Source organism: Lolium perenne, chromosome 1, assembly GCF_019359855.2.
Source record: "Lolium perenne isolate Kyuss_39 chromosome 1, Kyuss_2.0, whole genome shotgun sequence".
Lineage (NCBI taxonomy): Eukaryota > Viridiplantae > Streptophyta > Magnoliopsida > Poales > Poaceae > Lolium > Lolium perenne.
In genome coordinates, this window is record NC_067244.2 from 14865206 (window position 1) to 14884931 (window position 19726).

The following is a 19726-nucleotide window of genomic DNA, read 5'->3' on the forward strand; positions in this document are numbered from 1 at the left end:
TTATTGAGGCACCAGACTTGCTCAAATGAAAATGCTCAAATTGAATGAAAGTTGCGTACATATCTGAGGATCACTCACGTAAATTGGCATAATTTTCTGAGTTACCTACAGAGAATTTTGCCCAGACTCGTGATAGCAAAGAAATCTGTTTCTGCGCAGTAATCCAAATCTAGTATGAACCTTGCTATCAACGACTTTACTTGGCACAACAAAACACTAAACTAAGATAAGGAGAGGTTGCTACAGTAGTAAACAACTTCCAAGACACAAAATAAAAACAAAGTACTGTAGTAAAAAAAACATGGGTTGTCTCCCATAAGCGCTTTTCTTTAACGCCTTTCAGCTAGGCGCAGAAAGTGTATATCAAGTATTATCAAAAGATGGTGCATCTACAGCGGGGTGTGGAGTTTTCTCAACCATGCATAGTATGTTGGATACATACGTTTTAGCGTCTCCCTTTTCATTAGTCTTGGGCTTGCTACTCTCATCAAACAAATTTTCAGGAACAAGCCAAGCATAGTTATTTTCTAGTGCATCATTCATCGCTAGGAGCTTGCATGGTATTGGTGCTTTGATCTCCCCACCATCATTAATATTATTAGTGTACCTTATTCTCTCCATATCCATTTTTTCAAGGAGACTAACAAAATTGGTATAAGAACCAAGCATATTATATTTAGCAAAGACCTTTCTAGCCTCTCTTGCTATACCACCAAATTCTCTAAGAAGGGTTTCTAAAACAAAATATTTCTTTTCCCCTTCTTCCATATCACCGAGTGTAAGAAACATGTGTTGGATTATAGGATTGAGATTAACAAATTTAGTTTCCATCATACGAACTAAAGCAGCAGCGGCAATTTCATAAGTAGGAGCAAGGTCTACCAAGTGTCTATCTTCAAAATCATCAACGGTACTAACATGGTTGAAAAATTCTTCTATATTATTTCTCCCAATTATAGACCCGCGCCCTACCGGCATGTTTTTTACGGTAAAATTAAAAGGAAACATAATGAAATAAGTAAAGTAAATGCAAGTAACTAAGTTTTTTGTGTTTTTGATATAGCAAACAAGATAGCAAATAAAGTAAAACTAGCAACTAATTTTTTTGTATTTTGATTTTGTGCAGCAAACAAAGTAGTAAATAAACTAAGCAAGACAAAAACAAAGTAAAAGAGATTGGGATGTGGAGACTCCCCTTGCAGCGTGTCTTGATCTCCCCGGCAACGGCTCCAGAAATTTGCTTGATGCGCGTGGTTGACGTATTGTCTTTTCGTTCGACACGCGTCCGTTGGGAACCCCAAGAGGAAGGTGTGATGCGCACAGCGGCAAGTTTCCCTCAGTAGAAACCAAGGTTTATCGAACCAGTAGGAGTCAAGAAGCACGTTGAAGGTTGATGACGGCGAGATGTAGTGCGGCGCAACACCAGGGATTCCGGCGCCAACGTGGAACCTGCACAACACAAACCAAGTACTTTGCCCCAATGAAACAGCGAGGTTGTCAATCTCACTGGCTTGCTGTAACAAAGGATTAGATGTATAGTGTGGAAGATGATTGTTTGCAGAAAATAGTAGAACAAGTATTGCAGTAGATTGTATTTCAGTATAGAGAATTTGACCGGGGTCCACAGTTCACTAGAGGTGTCTCTCCCATAAGATAAACATCATGTTGGGTGAACAAATTACAGTTGGGCAATTGACAAATAAAGAGGGCATGACCATGCACATACATATTATGATGAGTATAGTGAGATTTAATTGGGCATTACGACAAAGTACATAGACCGCTATCCAGCATGCATCTATGCCTAAAAAGTCCACCTTCAGGTTATCATCCGAACCCCCTCCAGTATTAAGTTGCTAACAACAGACAATTGCATTAAGTATTGCGCGTAATGTAATCAGTAACTACATCCTCGAACATAGCACCAATATTTTATCCCTAGTGGCAACAGCACATCCATAATCTTAGAGATTTCTGTCACTTCCCCAGATTCACGGAGACATGAACCCACTATCGAGCATAAATACCCCCTCTTGGAGTTAATAGCAAAAACTTGGCCAGAGCTTCTACTAATAACGGAGAGCATGCAAGATCATAAACAACACATAGATATAAATTGATAATCAACATAACATGGTATTCTCTATTCATCGGATCCCAACAAACACAACATATAGAATTACAGATAGATGATCTTGATCATGTTCGGCAGCTCACAAGACCCGACAATTAAGCACAATGAGGAGAAGACAACCATCTAGCTACTGCTATGGACCCATAGTCCAGGGGTAGACTACTCACACATCACTCCGGAGGCGACCATGGCGGCGTAGAGTCCTCCGGGAGATGATTCCCCTCTCCGGCAGGGTGCCGGAGGCGATCTCCTGAATCCCCCGAGATGGGATTGGCGGCGGCGGCGTCTCTGGAAGGTTTTCCGTATCGTGGCTCTCGATGCGGGGGTTTCGCGACGAAGGCTTTAAGTAGGCGGAAGGGTAGGTCGGGGCGACGCGAGGGCCCGGGGAGACAGGCGGCGCGGCCAAGGGTGGGGCCGCGCCGCCTGCCCTCCTGGCCACCTCGTGGCCCCACTTCGTTGACTCTTCGGTCTTCTGGAAGCTTCGTGGCAAAATAGGACCCTGGGCGTTGATTTCGTCCAATTCCGAGAATATTTCCTTACTAGGATTTCTGAAACCAAAAACAGCAGAAAACAGCAACTGGCACTTCGGCATCTTGTTAATAGGTTAGTTCCAGAAAATGCACGAATATGACATAAAGTGTGCATAAAACATGTAGATATCATCAATAATGTGGCATGGAACATAAGAAATTATCGATACGTCGAAGACGTATCACTGAACCGTGGTGGTAGGACGATCCTCGTGCAGACCACTCCGAGCACCATTCCCATCCTCTTGGATATTCCACCCAAAACCCTGCAAGCTTTCCCGAAGATTTGTCGTGGTTTCATGTGGGAAGGTAGGACCTACATCAATGGACGTCACTGCTTGGTGGTTTCGGACAAGGTCGCCTCTTCGAAACATTGCGGAGGCTTGGGTATACCTAACCTCCACCTCCTCAATGTGGTTTTGCGATGTTGTTGGGCGTGGCTTCAGAGGCCGGATCCGACCAAGGCGTGGGCTGAGTTTTACCTGGGGATCCCCCTCTCCCCCGGGCCATTTTTGAGTCTGCCACGACTATTGCGGTGGGCAATGGGGAGAGGGCACTCTTTTGTAAGGACCGTTGGATCCATGGCGCTCGTGTACCAGACGTGGCATCTAATTTGGTCGAAGGCGAAACAACGCATCCACTCCCGCACGGTAAAGGAGGGCCTCAGTGGTGAGTAGCTTTGCGATTGCGGTCCGAACCTTGGGAGTGCCGCAGTGCCAGAGTTCTTTCGCCTTTGGAGTATCCTCTCTGATTTTCAGCTCTCACCGGAGCGAGATGATTCCTTTGTGTGGCGTGGGATGGTTGACGACAATTTCTCCGCCAAATCAGCGTATAGCGCCTTCTTCGCTGGGACCACTTTGGCGCCGGTCTCCACAGAGATATGGCGGTCGAGAGCCCACTACAATTGCAAGTTCTTCGACTGGCTCGTTGCGAGGAACAATTGCTGGACCGCAAATGGGCTGTAGCGACACGGCTTGCCCTTTGTGCGGTCAACAACCGAAGTCGATCTAACATCTTCTGCTTGGTTGTGTGGTGACCCATGAGGTCTGGGCTTGGGCCGTGTCGAGGTGGGGGAAGATTGAGCGGATGCCGGTCGGCAGTGGATACTGACCTCCTACAACGGTGGTCCTCCTTGCCCTGCCCTAGGGCGTCGAGGAGGGACCTCTGGACGGCGGTGATCTTGGTCTTCTGGTGTATCCGGAGACACCACAACTACGTGATGCTCAACGGAGCGAGGCCTAAGGTGGGTGCCATTAGATGTAGAACCAAGGAGGAGTTTCAGAGATGACGTTTAGCTAGGCTTTTCCGCTCGGAGATATTTGGTTTTCCTGAGCCGCTTCTGCACTCGTGGATGGACGGAGATAAGGCTTTCTTTTGGGATGTGTCACCCTTAGTTAATAACACGGATTCTGTGGTATGGGTCTTCTGACTATTTTCTTTTTCTTCTATATGATTGACACACCTTTCAGGGTGTATTCTCGAAAAGCAATCTGTCCCATATAGTAGCTCCGCTTGCAGCCCTAGTGATATCTGCGATACTTGTACCCGATCATATTTTCTAATTGCACAAATTCAGATCAACGATGGTCAAAGCGTGCGGCAAGCCACACTTCCTAGGGCACATGAGGAAACGTCACGTTCAACACAGTAACTCACCCATATGAACGCACACACATTTTACCCTCAGGATCATCTCCGAGAGACTACGTCCAAGAAACTTCATCCGATGAGTCTTGAGATTGATGAAGTCAATAGACGTCTCGCTGTCAACCAGAACATCACCTCCTACTGAAGAATATTCCATCACTAAAATGTCAAACATGAAGTTTAAACTGTGGTGGACCGGGACCAACCACAAATTGATTCATCTAGAAAAGAGCATGGACACGGTTTGTAGCCGCACCTGTGGCTATCGCCATGTAGCAGACCCCGGCCCACCTTCTTTTCTCCCAAGAAAAACTAGCAGCCAGCCAGACTCCATGGCTGCGCTTCCAGGCAGCGGCCCACGGTGGAGAGAAAAAGGAGCAGCCCACGGTTTCTAAAAAAACTACGAAATCACTACGGCCGGTCGCCGCATGACGTGCACAGAAACATAAACAAATCCGGCAATTCCTCTTTTTTTTACAAAAAAAAATTGAACGATGGTGACCAGCCATTTTCTGGCAGGTGGGCCACCCCAGAAATACGGCACGGACAGGGAGCTAGCTCTACCGATACATATACCCATACCACCACCGCTTTTTCCCCTGTCCTGTCTCCTCCGCCGCTCCTCCCCCTTCCACCGCCACCGATCTCCGGCAGCCCGCCGTCGACATCCTCCATTGGTACGTGCCTCCGACTCCTCTCCCTGCCTCGACGCGATCCACAATTTCTCTTCTTTCTTCCTTCCTCCCCAATCCACCCCATCCCTTTTCTTTCTTTTTTGTCTGGGCTCAAATCGGCAGCTTATCCTCCGCCTCAATCCCGCCAGGCCCGACCCCGGTGCTCCGCCATGGCGTCCCCCGCGCTCATCTCCGACACCGACCAGTGGAAGGCCCTCCAGGTGCGCTCCCTCACACGCCGCCGGATTTATCCCCTTTGGATTCGATTGCCGGCCGGCCAGTCGGGCTCTCACCCGCCCTCACCGTTTGGTTTCGTGACCGCAGGCGCACGTCGGCGCGATCCACAAGACGCACCTGCGCGATCTCATGGCGGACGCCGACCGATGCAACGCAATGACAGCGTAAGCCTCCCTCCCTCCCTCCGCCGTGCTCCCTGCTCCCCTCCCTGCGCGTGCGTGCGTGTCTAATTAAGCTGCTTTGCCAGGGAGTTCGAAGGCATCCACCTCGATTACTCGAGGCAGCAGGCCACCACCGAGACGGTGGACAAGCTCTTCAAACTGGCAGAGGTGACCGCGCGCTTGTTCCATGACGAAAAAACACACATGATTCACCTTTCTATTCGTTGAACAGATCAGCATGCCCGTTTGTATAGTGACCTGACATATGTATGCTCGGATTGTCCCAGGCCGCCAAGCTCAAGGAGAAGATTGAAAAGATGTTCAGCGGTGACAAGGTACCTGTCGTGCCCTGTAACCACATGTCTTTGCTGCCCGTGTAACATTGTGTGCTTATGTTAATTAAGTTTACCCATAAATTACTTCATATATGAAAGCTTGAAAGATCACACGGACAAATAATTTGGGCAACAATGCAATTATTAGTCCTGAACGTTTTTATATTCCAAGCTGCCCAGCTAATCATCTGGTACCATTTGAAGTGGATGGATAAGATCTCTGATTTGACTCGACGATTTGTTTGTTCAGGATGCACTTGTTATTTTCCCCTGTAAACATGTCTTTTGTCGTGCAACATCGTGTGCTTATGTTAATCAAGTTTGCGCATAAATCACTTTATATATGAAAGCTTGACAGATCACCCGGACGAATAATTTGGGCAACGATACAATTATTAGTCCTGAACGGTTTTATATTTCAAGCTGCCCGGCTCGTTACATATCATTTGGAGTGGATGGATAAGATCTCTGATTTGATTTGATTTGATGATTTGTTTGTCAGATAAACACCACCGAGAACAGATCGGTGCTCCATGTGGCTCTCAGGGCTCCGAGGGATGCAGTCATCAACAGTGATGGGGTCAATGTGGTGCCCGAAGTCTGGGCTGTTATAGATAAAATCAAGCAGTTCTCAGAAACTTTCAGAAGTGGATCATGGGTAATTTGTGAAAAAAAATCTGAACCTAAAAAAAAACTGGCACTGGCGGTAAAGATTGATCGCTGCTGTTTATGGAACTGCAGGTTGGGGCAACTGGAAAACCGTTGACAAATGTTGTCTCGGTTGGAATTGGTGGTAGCTTCCTTGGGCCTCTCTTTGTGCATACAGCTCTTCAGACTGGTAAACAGTTGTGCTACTCGATAGGTTCTCTAAACTGCGACATTTACTACCAAGTTTTGATCTGATATGCCGTGAAAACGTTACTAATTTGCAGACCCAGCAGCGGCAGAATCTGCCAAAGGGCGACAACTGAGATTGTAAGTACCTGAGACATGTTTTTGTATTTCCATTTGCCTGCATCTGCGCGCCCATTGTGTTAGACACTTACTATAAATTGCTCTGAATTAGAATGTGACTGAATATTGAACCTTTTGTACCACACTCATGCAATCTTCCTAGCGGTTTCTTGAATATTGTGATTGAGTGCCTAAATTTTTTTTTGACTTCCTGTTCTTTTGAGCAATCGATATACTCTTCATCTAGTAACACATGGTCAATTTTGGTTATGCTGCAGTCTTGCAAATGTGGATCCAGTTGATGTTGCACGAAGCATCAAAGACTTAGATCCTGCAACCACTCTTGGTAATCATCACGTTCCACCCTGTAGTATAAACTCTCTTACGTAGATGCTCTCTCTGATTCTGCACATGTTGTCAGAAGTTCTAATCGTTATCATCGAACAAATGTGCAGTTGTGGTTGTCTCAAAGACTTTCACGACAGCCGAGACAATGTTAAATGCTAGAACTATTAAGGAGTGGATCGTCTCTTCCCTTGGGTTAGTCTGTTCAATACCTTCTTTTGCCCCGTTCTGCACCCTTGTTGTTCAGCCATTTATGTAAACTTTATTGATTCAGACCTCAGGCCGTTTCCAAACACATGATTGCTGTCAGTACTAATCTGAAGGTACTTTTCCAGCCAAATTTCACACGATCATATTCGTTTTCGAAACTCCATCATTACATTTTCCATGTTTCAGTACTATTTGTTTGGCTAATCTGTTAGAGCTTTTGTAATGCCATATCATTCCTCGAGATCATGATTCTAATGTGATAAATTTTGACCTGTGCCTTTTTTCTGTTGGAAAAGCTTGTCAAGGAGTTTGGTATCGACCCTAACAATGCTTTTGCATTTTGGGACTGGGTTGGCGGCCGCTATAGTGGTGAGAACTTTTTTCTATATGAATTAAAAAGTTACCATTATATCCTATGCTCTTTTATCATAATAATAATTCTTGTCTGTTGTTGCAGTTTGCAGTGCTGTTGGTGTTCTGCCCCTATCTCTTCAGTATGGATTTCCGATTGTGCAGAAGTATGTTATCTTAAACTATATTTGCACCCTGAAGTGAATACCAAGTTTTTGCAATAGGGAAGCAGTACAAGTAACAACACAGTAGAAGTTTGAATTGCATAACGTAGGTTCAAGTTTTTGCAAGTTATTATTTTTTATTTTCATGACTGGTAAACGCTCTTGTACCTTGTTCCGTTCTATGGGCCAGAGTAGATGGGAGAGCATGTCAATAAACAATTGTATGGAATTTAAGCTGAGAGGATGCTAACACTTGTCACACCTTGTGTGGTCAATAAGTTAGTGTCATGACTCATGACCCAAGTGTCGTTACCTAAATTCTACCAAGAAGTTATTCTTAAAATAAATTCTGAATCTCGAAATGGTTGTAACTCTTTGTCTTGACTCAAGAGTAAATAAAACTTCAATAGCCCTAAAGAAGGACCCCTGTTTGAATAAGGATATCCTTTGCTATTTCATACTGCAACTACTTCATATATGCATTATCATTCATGAAAACGGTAAAAAGATCATGGGTGCTTTACGGAAGTTTACTACACATCTGTGTTCATTACTATTGATCAAATCTCGTGAGTATTAAAAAAGAAGAAATTTCTGAGACGAAAACACGCAAACGTATTACCTTTTGTCCAGCAAATGTATTGACCCAGCTGCACTGTCCTTAGTATTGAGGAAATTTGTGTAGGATGTTATCTTTCCTTTTGTCTTTATCATGTATATAAAAAGAAGATAGGATAAGTAAGATTCTGCTGGAACGTTACAAGTATCTATCTACAGGTTCGAGGGTATTAAATAATTCACTACTCGAACATCCAAAGTAAACACATGCTAGATGGTTTTGAGTCTAGGATAACTTATCCAGGTAGCATAAAGCCATATATCCACTTTTAACTGGAAAGGTTAAAATCCCCTCCTCATATTTAAAGTCTAGTTTTGGTGGGTTAAATAAAATTGTTGAATATCTCCGATGTCCAACTATCTGTGTTCAACTTTGTTTACTGTCAAGATGTTAATGACATTTCCAAAGTCTGAAAAGAAATTAATTTCATAGTAAAGTGACATGGTCATTGATCCTGTTTTGACTTTTCTTTTTGAAGATTTTTGGAAGGTGCTTCCAGCATTGACAATCACTTCCGCACATCTTCATTTGAGAAAAATATACCTGTAAGTCAGTTTTTGATGGGAATTAGTGATGCCAAGTTGTCAACCATTCTTGTAAACATGGTCTTTCATTTCTGGTTAGGTACTCCTTGGTTTGCTGAGTGTGTGGAATGTATCATTTCTCGGATATCCGGCTAGAGTGAGCAACACTGTTCCATTGCCTTGTTATTCCCAGTTATGAATTTTCCTAGTTCTCTATGTGATTATTTGATTGTATTTCCTTTTTTTAGGCAATATTGCCGTATACTCAAGCACTTGAGAAACTTGCACCACACATTCAACAGGTACATTACATTGCTTTTAACAGTTGTCATCTTGGAGTTTCTCTTTTGTTGCTTTTTAATCATAACACTTGCACATTACGTTGTAAAGCTTAGCATGGAGAGTAACGGAAAAGGTGTTTCAATTGATGGTGTTCGCCTTCCCTATGAGGCTGGTGAAATTGATTTTGGTGAACCTGGAACAAATGGGCAACACAGCTTCTATCAATTAATTCATCAGGTAGTATTTTGTCTCTTCCTCTAGTAATATTGCCAAGAGGTAGTTGTTTGTTCACTGAATATGCACCTTTCTTGACAATGGTTGTGCCCACTCTTCCAGGGAAGAGTTATTCCTTGTGATTTTATTGGCGTCATAAAAAGCCAGCAGCCTGTTTACTTGAAAGGTATTGCACTGAAATATCTCCTTCGGAGTTAAATATTAAGATGCAGCCTGTTATGCTCCTGGTTCTATAAATAGCGTTTCAAACACTTGCACGCAACATCTTTCTCAGGGGAAACTGTTAGCAATCATGATGAGCTGATGTCCAATTTCTTTGCTCAGCCTGATGCGCTTGCTTATGGAAAGGTAAATGGCTCAACTGTATTTTGGACACACATGTTTCATGAACTGTTTTGGTTTCTTACTAGAGTTGACTGCATCTTTTCAGACGCCTGAACAATTACGCAGCGAGAACGTTTCTGAAAATCTTATCCCTCATAAGGTGATAATGGCTCACTTATTTCTTATGTGATTATTCCAATGCTCAAGCTGATCACCATACATGTTTTCTCTCTGACTGAGCATTCTTGTCCTTTTGTTCTCTTCAGACTTTTCAGGGCAACCGGCCATCACTGAGTTTCTTGCTATCCTCATTATCTGCCTATGAGATTGGACAGGTATGCCAATTACATTCTCTAAACTATTTGAAGTTGCAGGTTCTTCAACCCTGAATAGTACTACGTCCATTCCGAAATATAAGAGCTCTCTAAATAGGCTGTTTTTGTTCCACCTTTATATGAAGCCTATATCAAATGCATAATTTACATAAATTATTCTGTAAGATCTGGATCGGTACTCATGTCCCTGTGCAGTTTCTTATTTTACTTGCCATTTCCAATATTGTACAAGGCTCTCCAAATTCTGTTGTCACTGTTTCCGTAAATGTACTTATATAGTCTGTACCTTTCAGCTTTTATCCATTTACGAGCACCGGATCGCAGTTCAAGGTTTCATATGGGGAATCAACTCATTTGACCAGTGGGGAGTGGAACTGGGCAAGGTATGTGCATGATATATTACTTCGTCCGATATTTCCGTTATTGATTCAAAAGCAAAGTTGTCTTCATCTGGGTCTGTGATATTGATTGTGTTATCTATGGAACTTGATGTTTCAGTCACTGGCTTCTCAAGTGAGGAAACAGCTGCATGCATCACGAATGGAAGGAAAGCCCGTAGAGGGCTTTAACCCCAGCAGCGCAAGTCTGCTGGCACGGTATCTTGCGGTATGTCCCCACTTGCCAGCCTAGCTATCCTCCATCATCTACCATATCCCAAATCCTGATCATAGTTACTGAAGTTCTCACCCTGGGAATCTGGTAGTTCTAACACTAGATTTATTGTTTTTTTTTTGTAGGTCGAGCCATCCATCCCATATGACACCACGGTACTGCCAAAAGTTTGAGCTGACGTTGAGAACTATAGTTGACAAGCTAGGTTGCGCTTGTGGCATAACAAGCTTTCTTGTTTTGAGTTGTCACAACCAGTTCGGTTGTACTGTAATTTTGAAGTTTCTCTTCCTCCGACTTGAGAAAAATAAGTAAATTATCATGACAATGAAATAAATACATGGATTTGGTGGCAAAAAGTTAAAGGAACTATGGTTAAAGTTTGAATCTGTATGCTGTCCAGTTTGTCTATCCATAATCAAACCCCTACTTGGTCATTTGAGATGTTAAGAGCATGTCTAACAAGATCCTCAAAAACCCAACCTTCAAAACCAGTTTGAGGGTTGAGAAATTGTCGTTTTAAGGGCTGAAAATCTCTATTCTGTTTTGAGGGTTGGTTTGAGGGCACTGATCTGCGCCCCGGCCTTCAAACCCTCAAAACTGGACAACATGTATTTCAACCAACTTTCATACAACAAACATAACAATAATCAACAACAAATCCCATGGCACCGGCAGCATTTCTACGCGTGAAATAATGCGAGTTGGCCTCGCAATCTTTCACAATTCTCCGAGTTGGCCTCGCAATCTTTCACAATTCTCTCAAACAAAGTACGGCGCATGCCGTACCTTCTACGGAAGAGGCGAGGTGGGTATGTCGGTACCTCGGCAAAGTAGTCTTGCATGAGTTGCTCGTGGCCGAGTGCACGGTTCCTCTCGATGCAAAGGCGCCCAATCTGCGACCCCCTCCTTTGGTCCAGCAACTTCTTGCGATCCTCAAGATCTTTCACGGCGAGAATGACGACCATCATCTCCGTGTCATCGTCTTCTATCATCTCCTCAATGTCCGAATCGTCCGAAGACGACCAATCGGGAAAATCCGACAACTCCTATTGTTAACAAATTAAACAACAATCAAACAACAATTAAACAACATTAAAGAAACAAAAAAAAAGAAGGAAAAAACAACTTACCGAGGCCGACGGCGGGGCGGAGGCGAGGTCGGGTGGAGGCGGCGGACGGCGACGCGGCGGGGAGGGACTCGGGGACGGGCTCGGGAGGCGGGCTCGGGACGGCGGGGCAGCAGCGGGAGGCGGGGCGGACGGCGAGCTCCGGAGGCGGCGCGGTGGGGAGGCGGGGACGGGCGGAGCCGAGCTCGGGGCGGCTTGCAGCGGGGCAGAGGGGCGGAGGAGGAGGTCGGCGACACGGCGGGGAGGCGGCCGAATCGGGCGGCCGACACCGGCGGATCGAGGGGCGGAGGAGGAGGAAGGAGGAGGCGGGAGGAAATTTCCTCCCCGTGCGTGCGTTGACCGTGTGAGGGCTTCGGCCTGGGAAATTGCCTGCAACCCTCGCTGCTGCAGGTTGGCATCGGACTTGAGGGTTCGGCCTGCAAAAAAAATTGAGGGTTTACAGTTTTGAGGGCTCTGATCTGCGCCCGTTTTTCTACTCAGGCCTCAAAATGGCAGTTATTTTGAGGGTTTGACCAGTTTGAGGGCTCTGTTAGACATGCTCTAAGGGCCATAGCTGTTTCATGCCGTTGCAGGTGCTGTTGTATAACACTGAGGTGTGCATAAAAGTTTCCTTGTTTCGCAGAGCTTGCAAAAGATAATATTTTTGTACCTCAAATGATGGAAAGTAGATACCTGAAAGACGCTCACATCAATTCTTGGATGTTGTCTGCAGCAAATATTTGATCGATATATCTTTGATGTAGAGTCAAGTATCTAAGTATGGCCGTGCCCTTGTTAATTTCATGTAAATTTATTGAGTGATTATTCAAGTGTATACTTGCAACAACGAAATCATACTGAATTATATCCCAACAAAGTAAATAAAAGGAGAGAAGATTGCCGGTCCTGCCCAAGATACTTCTATGATGTGAGACATGAATCAAACAATTCTCCTAAGATGTGAGACATGAATCAAGCCGAGGTTGGACGCTAACTCTGCTCCACACCCTCTTTCAAAAACGATTGGTTGGCAGGATAAAGAATCGGATGAGGGCTGGCTATGGTGGGTGCAGGACAGAAATGATGATCTTGATCCAACAAAGATTTGCTGAATATTTGATTACCAGCAGGTTAGGTGCTCAGAATTCCAACCTGTCTCCAGGGTATCAAACTTGAATGAAACCACGGCAGGCAGTGGGATGGAGCAACACCGGAAGACCAATGTTTTAGGGACCATATAAACAAAATAAAAATCTGCATTACAAAGTGTGACAGGCTCAGGTGGGCAAAGATACCACAAGCCATTAAGTCATCCTATGAACTCAACTTCCTACATTGAATCACGTTCAACCTTATTCAAGAAGACAACATACTGAATGTGAGAATCAAGAGTTTGGTCTCAGCAAACAAAAAGGGAGGCTACTTTCAGCGTTTGCAGGCTATTTCTCCAAAATTCCAGTTCCTCCCCCCTTGCAACAACAAAACGGTAGGCATGCTGTTCCCCTATGTTGCCTTCGCCGCGGCCGCTTCCTCCTCTTTCATCTTTTTATCCCATCTACGTTTCTGAAGAAAAAACGATTCAATCAAACAGTTGTCAGATGCTTCAGTTGAGGCATGAAACAATACCATAGTCATTATTGTTCATCGCAGATTTACATATTCTTGAAACACACAAAGGTATGCAGCACTTCGGTAACAGCTCAACCAAAACTAGCAGCGTAACCATCAAACGATCATATTTTCTGGTCAAATTGAGCCGTTACCAGTTTATGCATGATAAGATAAACAATAGTGCACAATTGTTCAGGAATATAATTATCAACACAGATCTTTATTACCAGTGCTCCATCACAATAATAGCAGTCTAACTGAAACAATTTGTGCTAATTGTACAAGCAGCCTTACTGGGCTTGTATCATTTTTTTTTTAAAAAATCTACAGTAGAAGCTCGTTTTTGATGCTGAATTTCGGTTATTAAAATGGTATGCCAGCAACTGAAGGCATGGACTCGCATACGTATCTGATGCTGAGATAAGCTGCAGTTGGGAGAAATGGGGTCTAAATGTTGATTTTCTAGGAGGTTCTATGGGAAAGTTAGTAGATTGCTCATGACTCTAGGAGGTTTGAAATCTCTTTTGCCTAACTTATTCCGGCTTTCTATACATGGTTCAGTGCAAAGCCAACAAATCTGAGATTTTTTGTGAATGTTACAAAACAACATCTCTACATTCTTCTTCAGTATTGCAGATAGATGGCGTGTACACCGAAGGGTCATCAGTGATAGAATAAAAAGGAACATCTTTTCACTAATACCGACTTCCAGTCGAGTAATAGACACTTGCAGTCAAATCAACACACCCAAGCTACCACAATCAGCTGGAAAAAATGCATGGGTAAGTAAGTACAATGATTACATGAAATGGCATGGTTAATTGGCTATACACAAGGGTTGCTATGCTAGTATCAATGCAATGCGCAGACACTGTATGGCAATGGAAACAAGACGAGGAGGCGACAACAAACCTTGTAGTCGAGGAGCATCTGGGGCATCTTCTTCATCAGCTCAAGAGTGTTGGCACGCCTGAAAAAAAAACCAGACCAGATCAAGCACCGAGCAGAAGAGGAGGATGACGGCGCAAGATCACAGCGAGGAGGCATTGGGCGGGGGAAGATGGGTGCTCACTTCTCGGCGGCGATGCGGTCGACCTTGTGGCCCTTGCGCTTGGTGCGCATCTCGCCGCGGGGGGCGTCGTAGGTCCAGTCCTCGCCGGCGAGGAGCACCTCCTTGCGGAGCCGCGCGCGCTGGCGGCCGCTGATGCCCAGCGGCTTCCACGCGCCCAGCTCCCAGTACCCCCACACGCCCTTGCTCAGCTCCCCCTTGTACTTGGCCAGCTTCTCCTTCCACGGGTACCCCTCCGCCCACTTCGCCGCCGTCGCCGCCGCCGCCGCCCCCTTCCCGGCCATCTCCTCCTCCTCCTCAACTAGTGTGGCCTCTGCCGCTCGACGGCGGACTAGGGTAAGACGAGCGAGACCGTCCGAATCCGATGGGCCGTTATGGGCCGGCCCACGTGGGCCCGTACCAGCCCGGCCCAAGTATAAACCTTGCCGTGTGGCCGTCTGCCTCTGCCACTCGAGCAAAAACCTCAGCCGCCGCCTCCAGCTCCGCCGCCGCAGCAGCCATGGTGCTGGCGCGCAAGAAGCTGAAGCAGAGGATACGGACGCTGCTCCCCGGCGGCGACGCCGAGGCGGGGGCCGGCGCGGAGGTGAAGAAGCTGAAGGTGCGGCTGGTGTCCTCCAAGCGGGCCCGGCCTAAGCGTCCCAAGAAGCCGACGCCCGCGCCGGTGGTGGTGGAGGAAGAGGGGGAGGCGGAGAAGGAGGTGGAGGAGGAGCAGTCGGATGAGGAGCCGGCGGTGGACGAGGCGGCGCTGGCGCTGAAGGCGGAGGTGGAGCGGCGGAGGGAGGAGAGGAGGAAGGAGAAGAAGGAGAAGAGGAGGGTGAGGAGGCTGTTGGAGGCGGAGGCGGCGGCGAGCAAGAAGCCCGACGCGGAGGAGGCGGCGGTGGATCAGGAGTCGGAAGTGGCCGGCGCTGATCCTGCCGTGCCAGACGATAGGTGAGTTATTTTTTCGAGAGATTGGTGCTTTTGTGCTCGACTATCCCATTTGTTGTTAGATTACTTGAAGTAAGAAAGCAATGTTGAATTTGTTGATGCTAAGATGAGAGAAAACAAGAAAAACAGAGATAGCTTCATAGGGAGTTCGTACAGTGTGAGCCGAGTTCAGAGTAGCTGTGTAAACAATGAATCATTGCAAGGGCCGTAGTGGATTTTCGGTTGTTTAGCCATTTAGCGTTGCCATTCATAAGCATCCCATAATAATACACTCGTACACAAAAGCTGTCTCACTATCTGGATTGGTTGTGGTCTGGGACTCGGGGGGTATACACTACGATGTTTTGCCATGCTGGAAGATAACACTTTTAACTGTTCATGAAGCGAGACTATTTGATTCTTCATCCACAGTACATTTGATCGCTTTCTAGTGATGTCTTCTCGGATGGAATGTTGATGTGTGTGGGGTGGTCCGTGGTGTTATTATTTACCTGTTGTGATCCTTGTATTGACCTTAGCTGAGGAATGTTTTTTTTGCCCTTGTTTCAGTGAACATAATATAGACATCGCAGTAGTGGAAGAAAAGGCGAACAATCTAGATATCGCAAAGGTGGAGGGAAAGGTGGTGAAAATTAAGTTAGAAGAGGCAAGCCAGGAAGCTGGATCTGACAATCCGATTGTGTCGCACGATAGGTGAGTTGAAGCTTTCGAAGATAGGTGTTGTGGTGTTCGAGTACTTCCTTTCCTGTTGGATAGGCGTGAGAACTAAAGAAATTATCGGATAGTGGCTTTTAAGACAACACACTGTTTCAGGAAATAGTTAAAGGGACTACATTAACATATAGTGACTTAGAATACATTTAGGTGTTACTTGAACTTGGACTGTCTAGCTTTGCTGTTGACTCGACTAGTGCATTCATTCCACAATACATAGAAAATTGCTTGATCATCTGATTTTTTTGTGACAAAGTTCTCCCTCCCATGTTTCTTTGGGAAATGATATGGTAATTGACTAATTGTATTGCTTCCTGGTTGTATGTTCATTGGACTGGTAAGAATACGGTGCACAGGATGGAGATTAGTTTCTTGTAGGATGTTGGCCTTGTCGACAAAAGTTGTTTTATTTTTTACTGTCTTTGTTTCAGTGGGCAAAGTATAAAGAAGGTGTATGTTGGTGGCATCCCATACTATTCATCTGAGGATGACATTAGAAGTTTCTTTGAAGGATGTGGCAGTATCACTGCACTGGACTGCATGACTTTTCCTGAGAGCGGGAAATTCAGGGGTATTGCCATTCTCACATTCAAGGTCAGCTCCGCAACCTTTTATCCCTTGCTCTACTTTTCTTATTACTGTTCATGTAGGTATGCTCAATTCGGAAGTGTATCAAACAACCTAAGACATCTTGTTAGTGTACTGAATGTTGAAGGCTGGGTCACGCTGGCGTTTGTGTTAACTAATTCTGCACAGATGGCAGTCTGACTTGTTCACTGTTCTAATCTTGAATTGTAGGTTTAATTTCCAAAACGTCTATGACATATTTATCTTTATAAGCTCTTGGTGGTAATTTGTTGTGTACCCTTGTGTTTTTTGTTACTACTTTTTAGCAAAGCTTTTACCAACCATTTAATATTACATAATCCATTGGAGTCAGCTTGATACCATCATAAGATGCTCTTAATTTTCTATCATAAGTCATGCATATGTCTCATCATAGCGTGCTTTTGCCCAATATCATTGTTTGGATGTTGGAGCCTGACTATGTTTTCTTGTGCAGACTGACGGGGCTGCACAAAGGGCATTAGCTCTTGATGGTGCAGATATGTAAGCACATTACCTTAATGTATCCCCATCTTTCTTTTAAATTGTAATTCATAAATGATAGCATTCTTTTTAACCATCACAGGGGAGGATTCTTTTTGAAAGTCCAGCCTTACAAAGCTAACCGGGAAAAAGTCAAATCTAACCATGAGAAGGAAGACTTTGCACCAAAGATGATAGAGGGATACAATAGGATGTATGTTGGAAACCTAGCGTGGGACATAACAGAGGATGACCTGAGGAGGTTCTTTTCTGATTGCAAGATCTCAGCCATCCGATTCGGAACAGACAAGGAGACAGGTGAATTCAAAGGCTTTGCACATATTGATTTTTCTGATAGTACATCTCTTGCCGTTGCTATGAGGCTTGACCAGAACGTGATTAAGGGGAGACCAGTCAGAATTAGATGTGCCGTTCCCAAGAAAGAAACCCAGAAATCAGATGACAATGCAAACTCAGATTCATCGAAGAATAAGATCCGTACATGTTATGAGTGTGGTACTCCTGGCCATCTCTCTTTTGCTTGCCCTAATAAGAAGGCTTCTGAAGTGGAACCTAGTGAAAAGAAGGCTAATGTTGATTCAGCTGAAGCATCGTCGAAGAAGAGACGCACGTGCTATGAATGTGGCGTTCCTGGCCATCTATCATCAGCTTGCCCCAACAAAAAGGCTTCTGAATCTGAAGCCATAGGTGATGAAAATAAGGCTAATATTGGCACAGCCACAACATCATCAAAGAAGAGGCGGACATGCTATGAATGTGGCGTTCCTGGCCATCTGTCATCTGCTTGCCCAAACAAAAGTGCTGCTGAGGTTGTTTCTAACACACAGACTTTTGATGAACCAAAAATTGCACCTTCAATTGCTTATGAGCAAAATAAAATAGGCGATGGATCAAATTCAGCACCTTCGAAGAGGAGGAAGTGTTATGAATGTGGCATCTCTGGTCATCTTTCGTCAGCTTGCCCCAACAAGAAGGCTACTGAAACTAATTTCGATGAAGCTAAATCTGTTGGTGACTCAAGTACATTACCTGCTACCACTTCTGGTGAAAAGAAGTCTAGTGACGATACAAGTTCGGCGCCTCCAAAGAAAAAGAAGAGAAGGACGTGCTATGAATGCGGAATAGCTGGTCATCTCTCATCAGAATGCCCCAACAAGGCAGCTGCTTAGTTGAAATGATTATGGTGGACCAGTTGCATTTTGATAGGTAGTGCCCATCGTTTGAACCCCACGAAAAAAAAATCTCATATAAAGGAGAAGAAATTGTTCCTCTGTAGCATGTCCTCTATAGAATGATCATAAATCATTTTAGAGGGCAATCGTGTATGCAACAAAGAAGTGTTGTATCTTCCATTTACCCTTGTCAAATTTTGACTGCTTCATTTATTTACTTTCTGGGGATTTTTTTATTTGGCTGCATCATATATTCCAAATTCCAGCTTACTTATACCAGTAATAATATTGTTCTAATGCGTTATATCTATCTGTCAAAACATTTAAAAGCACATCTTGTATCAGAGAGTTTTCTTTGTGATACCGCTGTTTTGTTACTATATACTAATGTTCGGTTTCAAAGGTATATCTCAAAAAGGAATTGGTTCAAATTGCACAGAATTGGTGAACCAAAAAAATATACGAGTGGTAGATTGTGCAAAGTATTTTTTTTGTTTTATTTTTGGAAATGGAAGCTTCTACTAATTCTTGATGATAAACCCACAAAAGAGTCTTCTTCCAGCCTCTGCTTACTACTACTGGACGCTGACATCTAATTCAATCACCAACAAATTAATATTGCTTACTACTACTGGATGCTGACGCCTGATTCAATCGCTACTGACCACTTGCTTTGTGTGTATGATGACATGTACGTATATGCTTGTCACGCATTGATCATTCTTAATGCTCCAACTTGATTAGGGTTCAAGGCAGAGCAGTCTGCATCACGCTGGTGGTGAGCTACGTGGAGAAGGCGACCGAAACCCTAGGAAATTCAGGCAAGAAGCGAAGTGCTCCCTTTCTCGGCCAGGGAGGTCGCAACTGGGTGAGCTCCAGCCCTAAACGCAGCAACTCGCTGCTGTTCTTTTCCTCTGACAGTGACTGAACTCTCTCAAAAGCAAGTTTCCTTCATCCAGTTCGTCACTTGTGACAGCAACAGCTTGTTAAATTGATAAAGATGGAGAGATTCAGTTGTCTTCTTTATCCATTGGCACACCAACAACAACAATAACAAAAAAAAACACATTTTCTGGTTCCCACTAAGGCAGTTTTGTCGCCTGCGGGGATTTTCGACACCTGTAATATTGTACATAGATTCCTAAAACCAGGAAAAAATCAGATCACAATTTCAATTTTGATCTCCGAACCTGTTTGGTTAACAAAACAGCTTATGTGCAGATATTTTGTATTGGTGAGGCGTCATAGTCTTGTATTTTCCGGTATCTGGTTTCTGAATCCCTGCTTACTACCCATCTATTCTTACCGAATCTTGAATAGGAAATCTATTTTTGTTACCTCTGTG

At 44.6% G+C, this 19726-nt stretch overlaps 3 protein-coding genes across 4 annotated transcripts; 2 read left to right on the plus strand and 1 right to left on the minus strand.

The window, feature by feature from the left end:
* The first annotated feature begins 4917 nt into the window (after positions 1 to 4917).
* LOC127343412 (glucose-6-phosphate isomerase, cytosolic) lies at positions 4918 to 11058 on the plus strand. 2 transcript variants are annotated; one of them, XM_051369545.2, is made up of 24 exons: positions 4918 to 4988; positions 5135 to 5206; positions 5310 to 5386; positions 5470 to 5551; positions 5671 to 5718; positions 6221 to 6376; positions 6460 to 6556; positions 6651 to 6693; positions 6951 to 7018; positions 7128 to 7212; positions 7292 to 7340; positions 7524 to 7596; positions 7685 to 7745; positions 8840 to 8906; positions 8986 to 9042; positions 9134 to 9187; positions 9276 to 9404; positions 9504 to 9567; positions 9676 to 9749; positions 9832 to 9885; positions 9992 to 10060; positions 10354 to 10443; positions 10559 to 10666; positions 10798 to 11058. In XM_051369545.2, exons 2-24 carry the CDS (start codon positions 5156 to 5158, stop codon positions 10843 to 10845), a joined length of 1704 nt encoding a protein of 567 aa, XP_051225505.1. In that variant the 5' UTR covers positions 4918 to 4988; positions 5135 to 5155; the 3' UTR covers positions 10846 to 11058. The 2 variants fall into 2 exon arrangements, with proteins under 2 accessions (XP_051225505.1, XP_071682288.1); XM_071826187.1 differs by lacking the exon at positions 4918 to 4988 and having other exon boundaries at positions 5117 to 5206.
* Positions 11059 to 13002: 1944 nt separating this feature from the next.
* Positions 13003 to 14770, minus strand: LOC127343404 (uncharacterized). Its single transcript, XM_051369536.2, has 3 exons — positions 14462 to 14770; positions 14302 to 14359; positions 13003 to 13341 (listed from the first exon to the last, which is right to left on the minus strand). The coding sequence occupies exons 1-3, from the start codon at positions 14740 to 14742 to the stop codon at positions 13282 to 13284; spliced, it is 399 nt and encodes a 132-aa protein (XP_051225496.1). The 5' UTR covers positions 14743 to 14770; the 3' UTR covers positions 13003 to 13281.
* Positions 14771 to 14791: 21 nt separating this feature from the next.
* Positions 14792 to 18598, plus strand: LOC127343394 (phragmoplastin interacting protein 1). The gene is made up of 5 exons (XM_051369527.2): positions 14792 to 15388; positions 15935 to 16078; positions 16531 to 16693; positions 17163 to 17209; positions 17292 to 18598. Exons 1-5 carry the CDS (start codon positions 14823 to 14825, stop codon positions 18376 to 18378), a joined length of 2007 nt encoding a protein of 668 aa, XP_051225487.1. The 5' UTR covers positions 14792 to 14822; the 3' UTR covers positions 18379 to 18598.
* Positions 18599 to 19726: the final 1128 nt, after the last annotated feature.

Bases quoted from the DNA above. Each gene is read 5' to 3' on its own strand.
- LOC127343404 (XM_051369536.2), bottom strand. From the start codon at position 14,742: ATGGCCGGGAAGGGGGCGGCGGCGGCGGCGACGGCGGCGAAGTGGGCG. The intron at 14,360-14,461 runs GTGAGCACCCAT...TTTTTTTTTCAG, and splicing joins GACCGCATCGCCGCCGAGAA to GCGTGCCAACACTCTTGAGC. The intron at 13,342-14,301 runs GTTTGTTGTCGC...TTTTTTCTTCAG, and splicing joins AGATGCTCCTCGACTACAAG to AAACGTAGATGGGATAAAAA.
- LOC127343412 (XM_051369545.2), top strand. From the start codon at position 5,156: ATGGCGTCCCCCGCGCTCATCTCCGACACCGACCAGTGGAAGGCCCTC. The intron at 5,719-6,220 runs GTACCTGTCGTG...TTTGTTTGTCAG, and splicing joins AGATGTTCAGCGGTGACAAG to ATAAACACCACCGAGAACAG. The intron at 7,746-8,839 runs GTATGTTATCTT...TTCTTTTTGAAG, and splicing joins GGATTTCCGATTGTGCAGAA to ATTTTTGGAAGGTGCTTCCA.
- LOC127343394 (XM_051369527.2), top strand. From the start codon at position 14,823: ATGGGCCGTTATGGGCCGGCCCACGTGGGCCCGTACCAGCCCGGCCCA. The intron at 15,389-15,934 runs GTGAGTTATTTT...CCCTTGTTTCAG, and splicing joins CCTGCCGTGCCAGACGATAG to TGAACATAATATAGACATCG. The intron at 17,210-17,291 runs GTAAGCACATTA...TAACCATCACAG, and splicing joins GCTCTTGATGGTGCAGATAT to GGGAGGATTCTTTTTGAAAG.